Consider the following 21,431-nt stretch of genomic DNA (forward strand, 5'->3'; position numbering starts at 1 on the left):
AACTTTTATTTTGGATGCCTGGATTGACTTTAATTATGTTTGTTTGAATAACTTTTGAATGACTTTTTGGACTTCACTGACCTCCTGGACTACACTTTGACTTCTTTTGCTATGGACTCAACAATCCATTACAATTCACACTTATCCGTGATGGTCCTCAAGGATCGCCGAGCGAGTTAATAGATTATGCCCTATGGATAAATGTCTCCCCCTTCACTGTAGTGGTGGTAGGAGTACCCTAGATGTGGTCCTTTCATGCGGAGAACTCTCCTCATGTGTTTGCAATAATAACGTATCTTTACAAAAGTTCACAATGCTTTTGCAGATGATATATAATGTGGATAACATTGAATAAATAACTTTTTGTCAGGTTAGATACTGATTATTAATCACCCCCTTTTCTAAACCTCTCTACTTAGTCGACAGACTCGCACATCCGTCATGTTTGTAGTATTTCAAAACTTTATTCATGTTTGTAGTTCTAATCAAATCTTCATCCAATGCACAATGGGTTGAGGGCAATATTAGCATGTGCACGGATCTGAACTTTGGATTCTAAAAGCCATCCAGGTATCTTTGGAATAGCCTACTCATTTAAATATACTACGCTTTGGGACACACTTTAATTTTGAATACTATTTAGGATGGATAGTATGCAAATTAGGCTGCAGCAATAGTCACTGTGTGGCACAAACGAACAGCAGACACCTTTTACAGTTCCTCCTGAACCAAAACATTGAGCTTATGCTGCGTTCACAGCATGTTGTAATCGTAATTACAAGATGGCAACTGTGTCTACCCGGAGCTGTTCATGTCCTCAGACTCAGATTTAATGTGTTTCTCTGGCAACACTTTCATCGTCGACATGAATATGCATCTGTTAGGTGGTACAAGTCAGAGCTCTGTAAGTTGTTTATGTTCATTATTATTGTAATGTTATGTGCTTTGAGACATGAGGTAATTTAACGCCTGAAGGAGGTGTGGCTTTGGAGAGCACTCTGGAGAGAGGGTGGGATCTCATACTATCAAAGCTAGCTTGCTATTGCTAGCCTTTCAGAAATTGCCTACCCTACCTTTAAAGTATAGGTAAAACACAGCATATCAGAGCAAACATCAGACAAATTTCAATATTTATTGTTAACCGATAAGTCAGCTATTTGTTAAAACCAAGTTTATTAGATTCTGATCCATATCAGGACATTTGCTCAGCACCACAGCAAACCAAACCTCAGTGTGTTTATGAAGCCTTAAATCATTGTAACCGATACAAAAATAAATTAAGACCAGTTTCACATTTCATCAGAATATTATGTTCATTACACAAAACATAGAACGTCACAGCATGACTAGACAGCCAGCCAATATTTTGTTTGGGAAAATACAGCAATGAGTCACCATATGCACTTTGATGAAAATACATGATTAGTTTTATTGATACCACACATTGCAAACAGAGGTGCTTGAGGTGAGTCTAAGTGGAAAAATCCATTCTCTGTGCAAAATCTTCTCAAGATTTCAAGAGAGAGGTCCGCTAAGACTGACCAGAGTGCGCAACTCCAGGCTTACCCGACAGCAATTTCCAAAATAAATATTTAAGGCAAAAATTGTCATCCAATATGTATTTCTTACATACTACCATGTTTTACATATATTTAATTCAATCACAAGCTGCATATTTGCAAATGTACAGATATCTGGTGAGGCATATAGAGTTGGTATCATTTTACTTTTCATTAAACAATAAGAGTGGTTCTTTCTAAGTGTAATGAAAGTATCTTTAAGTAGTGAACTCTCAATCCTTTTCTCCATAAATATTTACATCCTAACATCTGTCTCCTTGGAAACAAGTAAAGCCCCATTGTTGTCTAGGCAACCACATAAAAAACAGAAGGTCTATGTATTTATTTAAAGTGGATGTAGAGAGCGTGAACATCCAGTTGTGTTTGAGAATTTAATACAACACTCTGATAATTTAGTGTGGTTGATATGGAGTTGTTTCCCCCTGTGGTGAACATTGCTATGCCCTTGAGATCAGTCACACACTTTCATTTCACAACATATGCCTAGCTCTTTGGCTCAGTTTCCTTTTTGAGAAGGCAGCTGATACACGACTCTGCTGTTTCCAAGCATCTTCTGATTTCTGGAGGCTCCGCTTTCTGTTTCTGCAGAAATGGATCACAGATTTCCACTCTGATGTTCGGGTGGATCATGGAACTTGAGGATGCTGTAACGGTCTCTCTGCGTGCATATGTAGTACTCAATATCTGTATCCTTCCTTCACCTGTAAGTCCTGTTATTGTCTGGCCCTGTTGATGTCTAGAAGCTCCCTGTGTCAAAATCATTTAAAGTTATTGACAGGCTTGATGGCTCACTTAGCCATGTCCTCAGCCACTGCCTTCCCTAATTTGTCTTTCAAGTAAGCCCCTTTCTGCCAATCAGACTTCAGCTCCAGCCATTCAAAGTACGGCACCTGTAGGGGGACACATAAGGAGTGAGGTTGTGACAAATCAATATGCTTAAGAGTAAAAGTGCAGTCACATTTGTTATTGTTTAGCAAATTCTCACAGGTGAAATAAGAGTAATTTCAATAGGAATCCATGCAATGGTTCTTTGCAACAGGTTCAACAGGAAGATTCGCTGCGTTGACCAACACAATTCTGCTTGGTTTGAAAGTGACTTCTGTGTAAACTGCTTTATACATCATTACATAATTGAAAATTACAATGTTGCTAATGTATGTGACCGCAAAAATCAGTGTCAGAAATCTCTTTCAGTGTTACGAACTCTTGCCAATTAAAATGGCTTGTGTCAGCTAGCGCATCAAATGGCAGGAGCATTACGTCAGCCTTGCGCTCAGTTGGAAGTCAAGACGAGTCCATCCAACTCTATTAAACTGTACCCCAGGAGGCAGAGAGCTAACAGGATTGGCCTACATGCTGCAGACAGAGCCCGAGTCCTTTTCTGCAGTTCTGTCTTTACTGCCGCTATTTATAATCCAAAGTCAAGGGGGACCGCCTGCCATGTAATAGCAATGACAATAGGAATAGAACTAATCAGGCTACAACACTGGTTCTATAAAAAGGAGACAACTTTTTTGTATCATAAGAAGTGTTATTGCGAGTTGGAAGACCATCAGGTAAACGATGTACAGCTAATCCTGACCACCTAACCTATGAACACGTAGCTTATCCCAAAAGTATATTTAGAAAATGTGTTACAGTAAACACCGCTGACCTTATAGTTCATAAAAGCTTGTTCACACCAAATATGATAAATATAATAACTATTTAAAAAAGTTAATAAACATTCTAAAGGGCTGTTCGCACCAAAGACAATAAGGAAGTCTTTACCACAATATGATAAAGACAGTTATGATATTTTTGGAATCACTTTCAGAACATTTATCTAGTTTGAGCATTTAAAGTGGAAGACGACATTAACTGCAGTGTGCGCTTAACAGAACATTACAGTGTGTTGGTGTGGATGCTACTATACAGTAATTATCATACTAGTATTTATTATTCTTGGTGTAAACAGGCTGTAACTCTATGAGAATAGTGTTGTCCACAGCTAGGGATGGAGAAATGAAGCACCTTGAATTTAAGCTTTTCTCTATTTCGGGAAAAGATTGAAGTTTCAAAAACAGTGCCATCTCATGGCAGGTAAAATTTATAGCAGCCATAAACCCTAGAGCGCAGCTCTGTTGTTTTATCCATTAATCACAAATAAAAGCCTGACAATTTTAAAGTTTCAGTTTTCTGATAATATAATTCACATATTAAAGTGTGGCAATGTATTAAATGTAACAATTATAATAATACTAATTATAATAATACCAACAGAGCTGTTTGATGCAAGTAAATGGTGCTCTAATTATTCTAATGTTTTTATACTGTTCATTTGGCAGAATATATCATGTAATATAGGCTATAAGCTTATATATAAAAATGTTAGTAAATGGACTTGAACTTTTATAAACCCCAAATATTCTGACACACAAAGCGAAGCATTCACGTGACTGGAAAGAAAGTGAGGCTTAATTTTTTTATTGATCACGTGTTTCTCTGAAAACAATACGCGCTCCGACACAGACCTTCATGAGAAATTGCACTGCGAACTCGATACACGCTGTGAAGCTTCAGTGTCATATGTAACATCTCTATCAACAGCACAGCAATGACACAGGAACGATATTGTTGGAATCACTTTCAGAATTTTTTTTTCCAGCTGATGAACGATAAAAATAGGCAATCAGAATCCACTCGCCTTTAAAGAGTTCAATCATTTAAAGCGGCAGACGTTATCATCCGTTAATGTGGATGTTAATATAGTTAGCGATTTTGACGTGAACAGGCCTTAAGACTTCAAATTAACTGAAATATGTCTCCTATCTCCTATGCTTGTATTTCACGGTGTCTCACCTCCACCACTATAAACCCAGCCAGCTGTAGTTGGCGTTTCTGCATGGCAAAGCGGCCCAGAAGATCCTTGCTCCTGAGACAAAAGTTAGAAAAGTCCCAAGACACAAATGCTATTCTGCAAATAGACAAGCACATTGACACAATCAGAAACCATCTCTTTATGAGAACTTAGAACAAAGCTTTCACTTTAACACTCACCGTCGTGCCCCTGCAGGCAAGTCATCTGGTCCACCGCCTCCAGGTAAATGAGGGGCTTTCAAGTTCTCCAAATCAATAGGCTTATTTTCTGAATCTACCAGAAGCTCTCCATCTGTGGTGAACATATCAATCAACAGATTTACAAATTAGCTGGAGGTTCTGTTAGACTCTAGCCTGGATGCCAGCTGAACTTAGCCCCGCCCACAACATTTGTAGTTGGGAAGTTCGGTCTGGACTTGATCCGTTGTGGAGATAGATACTAATAAGCTCAAACCAGAGCTGTTCGGACCAATCAAATTGTCAGGTCGGGCTTTATAATTCTTGGGTTGAATTAGTTCTAATCCTAAACGGAGAACTTGTTTGTATATGCATTCATCTTTACAATTTCATTACATTCATCTTCTTCTTCCAGTGTGCGTGCAGTTGAGTTCTGTTGACAACTATGCGTCGCTCTGATTGGTTGTAGGTCTATCCAAATGAGTGCAGAGGCATGTTCGCCCCATAATCCCAGCCCAATGGAGCATATTCTGACTAGAATCTGAGTATGACGACGTCAGGCTAGTTAGACCCATGAACGGGAATCAAACCTATGACGTTACCTTGCTGTTGCTACTCACCTATTGTCCAGCCATATACAGTTTTGACAGCTGTGCGGAGGGCCTGTGTCCGGCTGTTGGTCAGGCTCTGGAGGGCTGTGTGTAGGCTACTCTGCAGAGCGGTGTTGGTCTCCACTTTCCTTTGGGGAGCTGGCAGCAGCACAGCAGGGGTTTTAATAGTGATTCCTAGAGGCTCCAGCTGAGCAAAGGCAGAGATATGCAGCAATTTCAGCCGATAGTTCTCAGTCCGATCCACAATGCCACCTGTTGGATGGGTCAGGAAAACTTGATCACAATTACACAAAAACATGATATGACTGCAGACTGACTTGAAAGATGACAGCCTAATGCAAAAATGAAGTATGTGACGATTCTGCAATTTGATCTTTTGTGTTCCATATGTGGCAGGCATATGTTTAAATAGACATAAGGATCAGTATTTTAATTTTAAGGTGAACTATTCCTTAAAGTACACTACCATTCAAAGGTTCGGGGTTGTTTTTGAAAGACTCACCAACCAAGTCTGCATTTACTTGATCAAAAATACAGTATAAACAGCACTGTGGAATATTACAATTTTAAATAACTGTTTGATGTAATTGGTATTGAGCCTGTATGCTGATTTGGTGCTCAAGAAACATTACTTATTATTATTATTATCATGTTGATATGTTAAAATCCTACCGCTTAATAACTGCTTAATATTTTTGTGGAAAACGTGATTGTTTTTACGGATTCTTTGATGAATAGAAAGCATTTATTTGAAACAGAAGTCTTTTGTTATAATGTGATGGTCTTTTGGGTCACCTTTGATCAATGTAATGTATCTTTGCTGAATAACAGTATTCATGTCTTTAAAAAAAATAACCTTACTAACCCCAAACTTCTGAACGGTAGTGTAGGTTAGCTACACTCTACCTATAATCTGTCATGAAAAATTGGACAATGTTCCTATACTGCCACCATGTGTTTTGAATGAGAACAACAAATTATATTAATCATATTGCTACATAAGAAATGTACATTCATTCCTTCGCACCTGAAAGTTTCTTCTGAAAGTCATGCTTTGTAACAGAAGAGATGTAAATAGGATTGGCCTGGTTTAGCATACACAGCGACCAGACCACATCTGTTTTCAGGAAGGGCTCTAAATTCTGAAAGGAACCTTCCAGAGCTTTGTGTACCTACAGTCACACAATAAAACATATTATTTATACATAAATATACACTGCGCTGCAGTTAATAAAGGGCAATAATACATTACCACTCTAATCGATCGGTTACCTTTTGGTAAAACTCCTCTCCTCTGCCGTGCTGGAAGTTGAGTTTGGCAAAAGACATGAGAAGATTACAGACCTGGAGAGTGCTGTAGCTTTCACTGTAACTCACATAGTGCTGAAAAACAACAGAGAGGGGCAAAAGAATGAAAATATGTTTCTGTAGATGGATACTGGCAAAGGAGAGACTTTTACAATCAAACAAAATAAAAGGTTGCCTTCAAGGAAAGTATAATATACTTTGTAGTGCTGATTTGTTGAATATCCGCTAGAAAAAGACTCTAACCTGAGCAAAGCCTTCAAACAGAGGCAAGTGGAGCCATTTGAGGAAGGCTAGAGACTTGGCACAGCGGGTGACATCGATGGAACTCAGTTCTGATAACCTGGGCAATAGCTCTGCCGCTATTCTCTGAAGCACCTGTGGCTGGTGAAAATTCAGCTTCCCTATTATTCAAAGGAAGATGAGAGGATAATTAGATTTTTACAAGCAAAACCTAGGCAAAAACCAAAGATATGACAATTCCTCACTGACCGTAAGTGTACGCAATGTCAAGGAGCAATGGTGTTTTCAGTTCAAAGGAGGATTTTTGGTTCAGGTGGTATGAGAGAGCTCGTAACAAAGAAACGGCCCTCCTGTTTTGAGAGGCCAGTGCTAATGCCACCTTCCGGATATCGTCTGCGCTAAAGCTCTCCGCCAACTCCAGAGCCTGGAAAGCACAAGATACAGTTCAGCGTTAGACAAGCAAGTTACATAAGCCTAATACAACATAATGCAATTTTTAAAGGTTGGCTAGGAGGCTAAAGGCGTTTTAAAGTGTGTGCACTCACTTTGTCCAACAGTTTGTCCATAAGAGAGGGGGAGAAAAGAAAAGCACGGCCCATGAGAATGGTGATGGTACGACTGTCACTTAGTTCTGTCCAGCGCAGCTCCAGGTGTTTCAGCAGAGTTGTGGTGAGCGTTTCATTTTCATATCTATCAAAACACAAAACAACAACATTAAAAGAACAACCCAGCTACCTACAAAAATAAAATTGTTTTAATTTTATAATTTTCAATTAAGTTCATTCAATGAAGGCACATATACATACTCTTTTCATATACACTACTGTTCAAAAGTTTGAGGTCGCTAGGATTTTTAAAAATGTTTTTGAAAGATGTCTTTTATGCTCACCAAGGCTGCATTTATTTGATCAAAAATACACTAAAAACAGTCATATTATGTTAATTATTATAATTTAACTGTTTTCCATTTGAATATATTTTAAAATGTAATTTATTCCTGTGATGGCAAAGCTGAATTTTCAGCAGCATTACTCCAGTCTTCAGTGTCACATGATCCTTCAGAAATCATGCTGATTTGGTGATCAAAAACATTTCTTATTATCATTCATCACTGTTGGAAACATTTATGCTGCTTAATATTTTTTTGAAAACCAAGACAGTTTAAGTGATTTTTTTCAGGATACTTTAATGAATATTTTTTTTTTCAAAAGAACAGCATTTGTCCTTGCTGAATAAAAGCTTTAAAAAAATTAAAAAACCTTGCTGATCCCAAACTTCTGAATGCTAATGTAACAGTTTTATATAACTATACAACTTATTTAAGTGGTATCAAATACATTTTAAAATATATGAAATATGTCAGGGATATGAAAAAAAGTTTTAGCAAATTGTTGGGATATCTGAATGAGTCTTAATGAAGCACTGTATAATAAGGCTGATTCTTATCCACCAGACCAATGAAGGGGTCACAACAAGAGGTTGTGTTAACTGAATATTTTCCACCATTGACTGATTTTTTTTTTTTGAAGTGACGGAAAAATCTATCGTTTTGACATATTACACTAGATGATCTATTTTAACTTGTAAATGTAATTCCCACCCCTGTCCAGTTAGTGGTGAGTGCGCTCCAGTGTGACAGTGGAGTGCGGGTTCAGCCTCCAGAAGAAAATTAAGCCTGCCACGCGTCACCTATCCTAGACAAAAAAGTAAAATCCGATGACAGTTGCCTCTGAATCTGTCTCCCTTGATGCGGACCAGGAGGAAGATTTGAGTTCAGGCAGATACAGCAGGTTGACTGAGTTTAGTTTAGTTCCTTTTCAATGTTTTATTTATATTTTGTAATTTATTGCATTATGCATATTTGCCTGTTCAGGCACAAAAGGTCGTGGCTGGTCACAGCGGGGAAACAGAAAACATAAAAAGTCTCTGTTCATCTGTTCTCTTCATAAATAAATAAATAAATGCATAATCTAGTTTATATACTCGTCCTGTAAGTACATGGTTAAAAATTTAAATATGAACGAAAACAAAAGCTATTAAAAATCTTATTATCAGTTAAATACAAAAATCTATTATGACCTGTTTTTTTAATTATGACAGATTTTTTACGATCCTCTTTGTCAAAACGACAGACGATGAGTAAATTGAAAGTAACTTCTGGTCACAACCAGGGCTTGACATTAACGTTTTTGCTCACCAGCCACTGTGGCTAGTGGTTTTCCAAAGTTACTAGCCACTAGGGCTGTAACGATTTGACCAAAAATAAAAACCTCGATTAATGAACGTTTATTTTGCTTTTCTTTTTTTTCCTGATAAGGTTTTTACTGTAAATAATTTCTACTATTAAAAGGTGGAATTTATTTTTCTAATGAAAAAGTGCATTTCTTTGTGATTTTAAAATACTTGAAGGAAACGGTTCACTTTCAGCAGTTATTGTCTATGGGGCAGATTTCTGCTTGTTGTACATCCAGATACAGTTAAATTAACACAGTAGGCCTATATTACATTTATTTGAATGCATTAATGAGAGAGTGATTGTGTGTGTGAATTAATCATACCGTCTCTATTCATTATGAAGCTGTGGTTTGTACTTACTTCAAAGGTATTAAAATATATAACTATAACGGTTGAGTATCTAAGCTACTTTAGTCAGAGGATGACGTTGACACTGTGTTTCTGCGCTGCTCTTTGCGCGCGATCTTCACGTGATGTGCGAGCTTCTGTCTGAGTGCTCGTTTGTCACAATATATCAGGCATTAGTTCAACATAATACACATCTGATGGTCTAAAATCGCTTTAATGTTCAAACTGGCAGGCCTTAAAACTTATACAAATGACAAAGCTTTGTGAGGACGCAGGTGAAAGAGGTCTGCCTTCAGGGCATGCGCACGTTGTCAGAGACGCGACACGGCTCGGCTCTCTGTGTCACAGAAAAAAGCTGAGCACTGAACGGATAAGTTTTCCATATTAGTGTTTTTGAATAGTGCACAATTGCTTTAAATGTACAAACTGGCAAGCCTTTAAACGCATTTACTTGACAAACTTTATGAGGACGAAAATGAAAGCGATCTGGCTTCGGGGCTTGCGCGCACCGTCTGTGTGTGTGTGTGTGTGTGTGTGTGTGGGGCAGCGCGTATGCTATAAGAATGGCAATTAACTTACCTGTAAAAACTGTGTAAAACATGCAGTTACTATAGTGATTCTGGGCATCTATAAACAAAGATAACTGCTCCTGCATCTCTCTCTGCCTGCAAACTGCACTTGATGTGACTGACCGGGCGGAGTCACGTGACTAAAACTGAAATAACCGACATGGGAAAAATACGTCGGTTAGAGATTCTGAATTTCGGTTTCGATTATTTTTCGATTAATCGTACAGCCCTACTAGCCACTCAGCATTTTCACTGGCCACAATTTTGTTGTAAGGAAATTTGTTGTTGGCTATATGTAAATTACCACTGTAGACATCCAAATTAAGTCTACATAAAATGTATAACATGACAGGTCTTCAACAGCTGTTTGTCTGAATTTTTTTTTTAATCAGCTATGACATATTTGAATCTAGCATATTTTGTGTATGAGCCCATACAGTAGCCTAGTGAAATAAATATCCATATTTTCATGTGATTTGACAGTTTATATTTTATTAAATCTAAAAAATCTAAAAGGTGTGCATCATACCTGACACCTAGATGAACACTTTAAAGTAGGTTTTATGACTGTAAGCCATTCTCTTCAAATGCTATTGAAGTTAGAAACGTGTATACCAATGTTGTACTTTAGAGACGGTCCCTAAATTTGCGAATATCGAAAGTCCAACGTCAAGCCAGCTTAATGCCAGTCACATCAGGTGCGCTATGGTTCTGTTATGATAATTGTTTGAAACTATTTTCGCTGCTGTGCTGAAATAGAACAAAACCAGTCAATCGCTGTATGATTAATTCATCTCCTACATACATCGCACGCACATCTCTGCTTTGATGAGAGTGAAGAGAGTGACATTGCATTTATAAGCTTTTATAAAAGAATTGCGTGCGATTGGTTATAATGCGCATCGCGATTATAACAGATGCCTTTTGAGAAGACCCTCCAAAGTGGCTAGTGGGAGTGACTGTGTTACACGCCACAGCTGAAATCCACCCGCAAATGGTGGGTTGGCGGGTGTTAATGTCAAGCCCTGGTCACAACACAAAAAAGTTTAATTATTTTTAATTAGTCTGTCTTCATGTATATTGAACTCTTGCAATTAAAACAAAAATCTGAATAAATCAAATAAATAAATAGTCCACCCCACTAAACAACTATTTCATCCATCAACGGACTAGTCATCCCTAAACTGTTCATTTTTAAATGGTCATGTGCTAATGTCTATGACTGGGAATCAAATTTTGTTGAGCATGTGAATCCCACCCTCTTTTGCGCTGAAAGGCAACCCAGTCCACCAGGTAGGCCAGTTGACGGTAGGTGAGGCGCCGGATCCTCCAAAGAACTTCATTCTGGATGGAGTGGAGTACAGGGGCATCAGGAGGGAGACCCAGCATAGTGAGCGTACGCAGAAGAGCCACCAGAGATCCATTCCACACTGAGGACACCTGTGTGAGAACAACAAGATAATATTCCACCGGCACAATACATCTTTATCAGTGACTTCAAGCTGCTACTCAGACTGGTTATCATGGTTACCTGCTGGTTTACAGTCTCCAGCATGTTCTCAAAGCGTGGATCCTGCAGAATTCCTTCGCCGCCCTTCTCAATGATCCGCAGGTTAAGCTGGACCAGACACCTGGCAGCATCGCTGGCAGATCCACCATGCTCTGCCCACAACTGAAGCACTTCATGTGGAGTGGATGCCTTTTCAACAAGTTTGACTAGTTCTGTACATTCATATGGAAATGGTGTCTCCTCCATCCTGGCCAGTTCATTGCCCTGACAGAGGTGCCTAGCAGAAGGTTGGAACCAAGACAAGGACATCGGGCACAACGGCTCTGTATGGTGAACTGTGGAAGTCTGTAGTCGGGCTGAGGCCACAGCAGCCTGAGAGCAGCGAGGAAACCATCGCGCCCATCTGCACAGCAGCCTGGTGGTCATTTTGGAAAGGGGACTTCCTCTATTCAGCAACCAATCAAAGTATTTGCATCCACATCTCACCTGAGCACCTAAGAGTCAACAAGACAGCACAAATGAGAAGTCACATTTGTGAGAAAATTGGCCAAATTTTATATATATATATATAAACACCAGTCAGATGATGTTATATTTGATGTTGTTTCATGGATGTGTAGAATTAAATTATTGTATTATATTTTACTAGTACTTTTGCTTTCAACAAAAAAAATCTTGAGCTTCAACACTTTCCGATTATACTGCATGAAACACCATATAAAGATCTTTCAGATGTCTGAATTACCTAGCTGTCTGTCATGGGCTGAAGTCTATTCTGACCTTGCCGATTTGGGCAGGCGGCGCAATAAGCTTATGAAACTGTCAACGTGATCAACGAGAATTTTCGGCAACCCAGTAAACATTGATACAGTTTAATACGCATGCTTTATCGTACGGATATGGCTGTAGACAAAACCAACCGATTGACCAAACACTGCTTTCTTACCTTGTCAAAATAGATTTTATAAGAGCTGCGACGACATTCACATGGAATCAGTAGGTCGCGGAGGTTTTGCGTCAGTGGGAACCGGCAACACGTGATTTCGACAGCGCATCATGATTGGTCGGCATAACTTTGCGTTAGAATGAACCAGAACCATGAGGTGCGTACCATTTGCACAGTGTTCACTGCTCCCTCCCTACTCCGAGTGAGTACGGTATATCAGTTGAAGTGGACTTCACTGACAATAATCGCTCGTTTGGAACGCCTTGCAACGTCAAAAAAGAAAGCCTACGACGAAGTCGCGCAGAATATGATAGGCTACAACATAAATTAATAGCCTATTGTAATTTACTTTACTTTCAAATTTAAAACCATATAATAGAAATATACATTTACAAAACACACAGTATGTATCTAAAAATATAATCAAAACATTGTATTATTAGTCTATTCGTTTCATTAGTTTACAGTGGGGCAAAACGTATTTAGTCAGCCACCAATTGTGCTAGTTCTCCCACTTCAAAAGATGAGAGAGGCCTATAATTTTCATCATAGGTTAGGTAGCCTACACTTCAACTATGAGAGACAAAAAAAAAATCCAGATAAGCACATTGTCTGATCTTTAAAGAATTTTTTTGCAAATTATGGTGGAAAATAAGTATTTGGTCAATAACAAAAGTTAATCTTAATACAGGGAGTGCAGAATTATTAGGCACGTTGATTTTCTGATCATATTTTTTTTCCAGGCACATTTGACCAATTCCAAACCACAGTAATCCTAATAACTACTATTGATTTAGTATTTAATAATGTATAAGTGATATATAATTGTTCATGAAGGCTGGAAATGAAAATCACCTTATATTCAGGTGTGCAGAATTATTAGGCATGTTTTCTTTTACAGATAAATTGAGCCAAAAAAGAGATTTAACTCAGACTGAAAAGTCAAAAAGTATTAAAGGCCCATGAGAAGGATGCAATACTAATGCAATACTAGACATTGCAGTTAAGGCGTGACCATTGGACAGTGAAATGCTCGTTGGGTCAGCAGGGTCAGACAAAAACAGGTGGTGAAGAAAAGACACCTGTTAACTGCAAAAGAATTAAGAATTAAGGTGAAGAATTAAGGGTGAAACCATCAGGAACCCTTTAGTCTCCAGCGCCACCATTTTCCAGAGCTGCAACCTACCTGGAGTCTCCAGAAGTGCAAGGTGTCAGGATCTCAGAGACTTCCGTTAGGTAAAGAATCCTAAAAAATGACCCCCACTAGATAAGAATCACAAGCTGAAGTGTTGTAAAATACATGAAGAAGGTTTTTTTATAGGCTTTATGGACAGATAGGTTGAGAGTGACTCTTGAAGGACCAGCACCACATCCTCTAGTACCACTGTTTGAAGAATTCATCTTCCAGAATCTGGCAGTACGTTTTGGGAGTTCATTTTTAGTCCATCTCTGCAAAACGGACTTCAGGATGGACTAAAATGAACTCCCAAAACGTACTGCCAGATTCTGGAAGATGAATTCTTCAAACAGTGGTACTAGAGGATGTGGTGCTGGTCCTTCTCAAGAGTCATTCTCAACCTATAAAACCTATAAAGCCTATAAAAAAGCAGGCTTCATGTATTTTACAACACTTCAGCTTATGATTCTTATTTAGTGGGGGTCATTTTTTAGGATTCTTTACCTAACTGAAGTCTCTGAGATCCTGACACCTTGCACTTCTGGAGACTCCAGGTAGGTTGCAGCTCTGGAAAATGGTGGCGCTGGAGACTAAAGGGTTCCTGATGGTTTCACCCTTAATTCTTCACCTTAATTCTTAATTCTTTTGCAGTTAACAGGTGTCTTTTCTTCACCACCTGTTTTTGTCAGATCCTGCTGACCCAACGAGCATTTCACTGTCCAATGGTCACGCCTTAACTGCAATGTCTAGTATTGCATTAGTATTGCATCCTTCTCATGGGCATTTAATACTTTTTGACTTTTCAGTCTGAGTTAAATCTCTTTTTTGGCTCAATTTATCTGTAAAAGAAAACATGCCTAATAATTCTGCACACCTGAATATAAGGTGTTTTTCATTTCCAGCCTTCATGAACAATTATATATCACTTATACATTATTAAATACTAAATCAATAGTAGTTATTAGGATTACTGTGGTTTGGAATTGGTCAAATGTGCCTGGAAAAAAAATATGATCAGAAAATCAACGTGCCTAATAATTCTGCACTCCCTGTTCTTTGTTATATACCCTTTGTTGGCAATGACAGAGGTCAAACATTTTCTGTAAGTCTCCACAAGGGTTTTACACACTGTTGCTGGTAGTTTGGCCCATTCCTCCATGCAGATCTCCTCTAGAGCAGTGATGTTTTGGGGCTGTCACTGGGCAACACGGATTTTTAACTCCCTCCAAAGATTTTCTATGGGGTTGAGATCTGGAGACTTGCTAGGCCACTCCAGGACCTTGAAATGCTTCTTACGAAGCCACTCCTCCGTTGCCCGAGCGGTGTGTTTGGGATCATTGTCATGCTGAAAGACCCAGTAACGTTTCATCTTCAATGCCCTTGCTGATGGAAGGAGGTTTTTACTCAAAATCTCACTATACATGGCCCCATTCATTCTTTCCTTTACACACTTAAAAAAAACAATCAGGTCTCAAATTGATAATTTTCTATTGACTGATCACATCTAAATTTTTTAGTTGGCCAAATTGAATTTCTATGAATTAAATTGCATCAATTCACAGAAATTCAATTTGGCCAACTGAAAAATTTAGATGTGATCGGTCACTAGAAAATTTTCAATTAGAGACCTGAATTTTTTTTACAGTGCACGGATCAGTCGTCCTGGTCCCTTTGCAGAAAAACAGCCCCAAAGCATGAGGTTTCCACCATGCTTCACAGTAGGCATGGTGTTCTTTGGATGTAACTCAGCATTCTTTCTCCTCCAAACACGACAAGTTGAGTTTTTACCAAAAAGTTATATTTTGGTTTCATCAGACCATATGACATTCTCCCAATCCTCTTCTGGATCATCCAAAGGCCCGGACTTGTACTGGCTTAAGCAGGGGGACACGTCTGGCACTGCAGGATTTGAGTCCCTGGCGGCGTAGGGTGTTACTGATGGTAGCCTTTGTTACTTTGGCCCCAGCTCTCTGCAGGTCATTCACTAGGTCCCCCCGTATGGTTTTGGGATTTTTGCTCACCGTTCTTGTGATCATTTTGACCCCACGGGGTGAGATCTTGCGTGGAGCCCCAGATCGAGGGAGGTTATCAGTGGTCTTGTATGTCTTCCATTTTCTAATATTTGCTCCCACCGTTGATTTCTTCACACCAAGCTGCTTACCTATTGCAGATTCAGTCTTCCCAGCCTGGTGCAGGTCTACAATTTGTTTCTGGTGTCCTTTGACAGCTCTTTGGTCTTGGCCATAGTGGATTTTTGAGTCTGACTGTTTGAGGTTGTGGACAGGTGTCTTTTATACTGATAACGAGTTCAAACAGGTGCCATTAATACAGGCAACGAGTGGAGGACAGAGGAGCCTCTTAAAGAAGAAGTTACAGGTCTGTGAGAGCCAGAAATCTTGCTTTTTTGTAGGTGACCAAATACTTATTTTCCACCATAATTTGCAAATAAATTCTTTAACAATCAGACAATGTGATTTTCTGGATTTTTTTTTTTCTCATTCTGTCTCTCATAGTTGAAGTGTACCTATGATGAAAATTACAGGCGACTCATCTTTTTAAGTCGGAGAACTTGCACAATTGGTTGCTGACTAAATGTTTTGCCCCACTGTACTTATTTGACTATGAACAGATGTGATGCTGAATATAAAAATCAATATTATTTTGAATATGAACAGCTCAATATGAAAATACATTTTGATTTGGGTAACTAACGTGTTCTTGTCCTAATAATTCTAGCGGCCTCATTTCGTGCGTGTTATTTCCCAGACGCAGCATAGTAAACGAGGTAAATAAAGTAAAAAAAAAAAAAAGACAGGCCTCTGCTGCTTCTCAACACTTTTAATTTGCTTACATATTCATAAAATAGAATATGCGAATACAACAGTCATTGCCATAACCATTCATAGGCCTACTGTATTTTTGCATAATAATAACTATGAATATTCAAATTCAGGCCTACGTAAACTCCTCCATCTCAGAGCCGTTTAAAAACTCTTCCCAGACTGGTGATGCGACGTGCAATGGCAGTTGATTTTCGCTCTCCACTTCCTGCGAAGTTATGTATCGATGTTCTCTTCTTCCCTGCGCCGTTCGCAGTGCCCTTCAAACTGAACATGTTCGCTCCCTTCGGATTGGAATTTCACTTAAGATGGCAGAATACCCTGTAAAGTCTAATTTGCAGTCCACTTACGGTCGAATGGAACGCACCTATGGTCTATCTATGAAATAAATACGGTTTATGGAATAAACCAAGCCACGATCATTACTCTGGATTAAGCTATATAAAGTAGGCTAGGGTTTTTTGTATTGAATTCAAATAGTAGGACAATCTCTTCTGCATCTGAGGAAAAAACAAAACACATGTAAAACGTTTAGTGTACGGTTAACTAAAGATTTGATTTGTTATTTTTTAAATACTATTTATTTATTTATACTTATTTTATTTGTAATAACACTGATTAATACTGCCTCTGTATGCATTTATACAAGTTTGTGAGAGGTCAGACATAAGAAGTTTGCCTTTCAGAACCCGCTCAATGACGGCACTGGTGGGTTTATAATGGGCTAAATAGCCTAATCGGTTTTCTTTTAGATACAGTGAAAGCACACAATATTTGGTAAGATTGTCATTGATTAACCCCAATCGAGTGCTTCATAAGTTCATATTTCCTAAACATAGAGTGAAACTTACTTTAAAGGGTTAGTTCACCCAAAATTAAAAATTTGTCATTCATTTCTCACCCTCATGTCGTTCCAAACCCGTAAGACCTTCGCTCATCTTCGGAACACAATTTTGATGAAATCGGAGAGCTCTCTGACCCCTCCATAGACAGCTATTTAATGATCACTTTTAAGGCCCAGAAAGGTAGTACATCGTTAAAATAGTCCATGTGACTCCAGTGGTTCAAGAATGGCAACAAGAATACTTTTTGTGTGCGAAAAACAAACAAAAATAACGACTTTATTCAACAATTTCTTCACGTCTGTGTCAGTCTCCTACGCAGTTTATGTTGGCCAGCTTCTGCGTCAGCATCACACGCATTCGTTGTGGTGCTCAAGTGAAGAGCATCGGCCAATGGTAAGCCGGCGTTCTGGCTTAGCTCTGACGTAACTCAGAAGCACTTATTTACTGTCAACAGCGTAGGAGACTGACACAGAAACATGAAGCAATTGTTGAATAAAGTCGTTATTTTTGTTGGTTGCGCTCAAAAAGTAATCTTAATGCTTTATAAAATTAAGGCTGAACCACTCTAGTCACATGAACTCTTTTAACGGTGTCTTTACCTTTCTGGGCCTTGAAAGTGGTAGGCTAATTGCTGTCTCTGGAGGGGTCAGAGCTCTCGGATTTTATCAAAAATATTATCAGTTGTGTGCCAAAGCTGAACGAAGGTATTGCGAGTTTGGAACGACTTGGGGGTGAGTAATTAATGACAGAATTTTTATTTGGGGGGAACTACCCCTTTAAGAATAGGGAGATGGTCACTGCAGAACACAAAATCCAGGGGGCGAGATTGGATCCAGATTCAACTCCTCCCACTTTACATATCCCCAAACCTACCTGTCTCCGTCCCCTGGATCTCATGTTCTGCAGTGAGGGGCTACTGCTATTAGGCAGGGAACGAGAGAACTATTGCAGTCAGTCTACTAGAAGAAGCTGTTCAATAGACGATCAGCAGATGGCGACATTGATTAATGCATAGTGCAGTTCTCACTTAGTTGGTCAGGCATGTTGCATTTGACATGATCTTTTGGTGGTGAAATGGTGCTAAAAGCTGTCTTAATTGAAATCATTATTTGAGTTAGTTCGGTGATTGGTAAGCTCAGCCATAGAGATCCAGGTTTTCTGTACTGAACAATGTAACTGATTGAATTCATCAAATCCTTCATTTACCGTTCCAGATGTATTATTCTCTAATGGGAACTGGATGCACAAATGCAGAATAGTATTCTATTCTGGGTTCAGTAATAGCATGAAAGCAGCAAACAAAATGAACATTTTGCATAATTTTTTAGAGGGTGATTTTGTCTAAATCAGTCTAATCTGTGTCTTTAATGGAGTGCTGCAACAGTCAAGCAAAACATAATGCCCAAGAAGAAAATATGAAATTATACATTCTGAGAGAGGTACATAGCCTACATAGGGTGAATTCAGGGTGATTTGGACTCTTTTTGCCATTGAGATGACTTGGAAAAAGTGTCCCAATCACCCTGAATTCACCCTAGGTACATACTGAAGGTATAGTTATATTTTTGTAGTATTCTCTGGATGCAGTTGTCATACAGTGTGAAAAGTCTTTTGAAATGGCACTATAGAAGGAATGTGACATGCTCAGATTTAGGAGAGTATATAATATAATAAATATAGGCTAATCTAATATAATACATTTGATTGGTTGCTGGATCAGGGATCAGAAGAGATTGACTCTTGAATTTGGTAAATTAACACAATGCCCTTTGGACTGGAATATTTAATGTAAGGTTAGATGATGGAGTGCCAGCATTCAGTTTCATCTCAAGGAAGTTCAGGTCTGCCATCTTTCTCCTTACAGATCATGTGCCAGGCAATGGAGAAGGGAAATGGTTCAATTTCATACAAGGCTGTTATTTTTTATATTGAATTTAAGAGATAGAAAAGGGCAAATGAAACATTTTCAGTAATGAGGTGGCTCAACTGGAGGTGAATGGAGGGGATAAACTTTTAGAGGCAGTGCAATGTGGAGCGGTTCCATTACCTTTTTCAAGTGGCACTTTGGAAAGAGAGGGAAAGTGAGAAACAAAGAGAAGAAGGGAGAGTTACAGTCACTGATTGAACCCTTATCTGGTGATTTACGCTCCATTCCATCAGCTCTCCATGGTGAACAGAGTCATCTGGTTAATGGTGTGATTTACATTAAGGGACACAGAGAGGTGCAGCCCGTTTTATGGTCTTTAATGCACACATCAGAACTTTGACATGCTTCGCGGTAAGTCAGGTTGATTTGCATTAGCTTCTATATACCTCAAGGTGCTTCGAGTCAGTTCCCATAAGAGTTTTAGATTTGTGTAATGTTTTATGCCTTTTGAAGAAAGACATATTTTAACCGACCTTTTAAAACTCAATATTCAACAAAATCCAATCTTCTTGTAAAACTGAGATGCATTTGTATGTCTCTTAAACAGAGCAGAGTAGTTAGAGGGCCGTGTTAAGTGAAGTTAAGAATCTGTCAATCACACACAGTAGTGTGAGCTGAGAGCTCTGGCCTCCTCTAAGGATCTTATTTTTGAGCTCTAGTACAGATGTCATATTTGATTTTCATTGCAAATATATTTCAGAAATCGAGAGGGTTAAGCTTTGGGGATCTGTTTAAATAACCAGATAATCTAGAGGGTAAATGTGTGAAAGGTCTTAAAGAACACTGTGAATTAAATACTGAATGCCTATAAGAGTAATATTCATGCCTTACATTAAGGGCTGTATCATACACCGGTGCAATGCGGCGCCAGGTGCGACGCAAGTGTTTTCGCTAGTTTCAGCCCGACACAGTATTCATTTTCACATCCTGTGCCACATTTGTGCACCCATGGGCATGCTGGTCTGAAAACAAGGTGTGTTCAGGCGCATTGTTGGCATGTAGCTATTTTGAGGCAACTGATATACACTGCGTCATTGACCAACTTAAACCTGGTCTAAAGTCAATGTTCAGTTACGTTGTTACGTTCAGTTTTTCCACTTGCGAATTCCACCATGTAAAAAGCAAATCCGCCATGGTGTGAGCGCAACTGGCAACCCTTTTAGACCTTTTAGAATTCGGACACATGACACGCCCTAAGTGCACTTGCCATGCGCTTTAGACCATGTGCTTAGATCGTTAAAATAGGGCCCTAAATGTTCTCTCTTGTAATGATGAAAACATTGTGTGCATGTGAGGGGAGCAAGTTCTAGTAGGTTCATCGTTGCCAAAGGAAGCACAGTTATGAACACTTCTAAACAACTGTTAGTTCTGGTCATTAGGGGGATTTTTCAATGACTCTTTCGTTGCTCATTGTTACGCTAATAGGTGTTTAAAAGTTATTGTCTTTATGAGTAAATTACTGAATCATTATTCAACTGAATCGTTCAAAACACTGATTAATTCAGAAAAGAAACAAGCAGGTTTTATCTTTATGAGTCATTGAATCATCCTCTCAACAGTTTCATTCAAAACCACTGATTAATTCAGAAAAAAAGAATCGCCATTGTGTCTCGGAGATGCAATGTTGATTGAACATTTTTTTTTGGCTAAAAGTAGCCAAAGTAATATTGTGTTTAAAATGTAAGTTACTCAATTGAACTTGTATGAAAGCAATATTACACAGTCTAAATATCTAAATATTATCACAGCTGTGGTGTCCAGAACAACGCCCTTGCTCGTGTGATATTAATTAGAACATATTAAAGGTGAAGTGTGTGGTTATTTTGACATTAAACTACTATTCCATATACTATGTAAAAACAAATATAAGCAATTTGTAGATATAGAAGAACTTATATATATATACACACTGTAATACTTTCTGATGATCTGCAGATTTTGTATTGGTCACTTTTTGCAGTGTGCACCAAGACCTTTTCATCTTGTGTGTGCACATACTCAGTGTTATTTTTTGTCTTGCATTGTCCTTTCAGGTATGGTGACCAAACACTCTCTCACACCCCCTGATTGCTTTTCTTGGGGAACGTGAAAGCAATGTATACATCTCCACCGAAGCGAATCGGACCCCATTCTTTTCATCTTCTTTTACCCCTATATCTTTTTCACTTGCTCTCCCTGTTGTATTGTTGTTTCGCCACCACTCTAACTGTAAGGTTGTTGTGCCTGTCTTTCTCTGTCTGGTGTTTGCAAGTTCCATTA

General features: G+C 38.7%; 1 protein-coding gene across 1 annotated transcript; it reads right to left on the reverse strand.

Moving 5' to 3' along the window:
• Positions 1-1,102: 1,102 nt before the first annotated feature.
• On the reverse strand, positions 1,103-12,476 carry tbrg4 (transforming growth factor beta regulator 4). The gene is made up of 12 exons (XM_079837102.1): positions 12,384-12,476; positions 11,459-11,931; positions 11,186-11,367; positions 7,321-7,465; positions 7,025-7,199; positions 6,779-6,936; positions 6,500-6,610; positions 6,255-6,399; positions 5,237-5,479; positions 4,620-4,731; positions 4,422-4,536; positions 1,103-2,470 (listed from the first exon to the last, which is right to left on the reverse strand). The coding sequence occupies exons 2-12, from the start codon at positions 11,861-11,863 to the stop codon at positions 2,369-2,371; spliced, it is 1,893 nt and encodes a 630-aa protein (XP_079693228.1). The 5' UTR covers positions 11,864-11,931; positions 12,384-12,476; the 3' UTR covers positions 1,103-2,368.
• Positions 12,477-21,431: the final 8,955 nt, after the last annotated feature.

This window comes from Gobio gobio (assembly GCF_949357685.1).
Source record: "Gobio gobio genome assembly, chromosome: 15".
Classification (NCBI taxonomy): Eukaryota; Metazoa; Chordata; class Actinopteri; order Cypriniformes; family Gobionidae; genus Gobio; species Gobio gobio.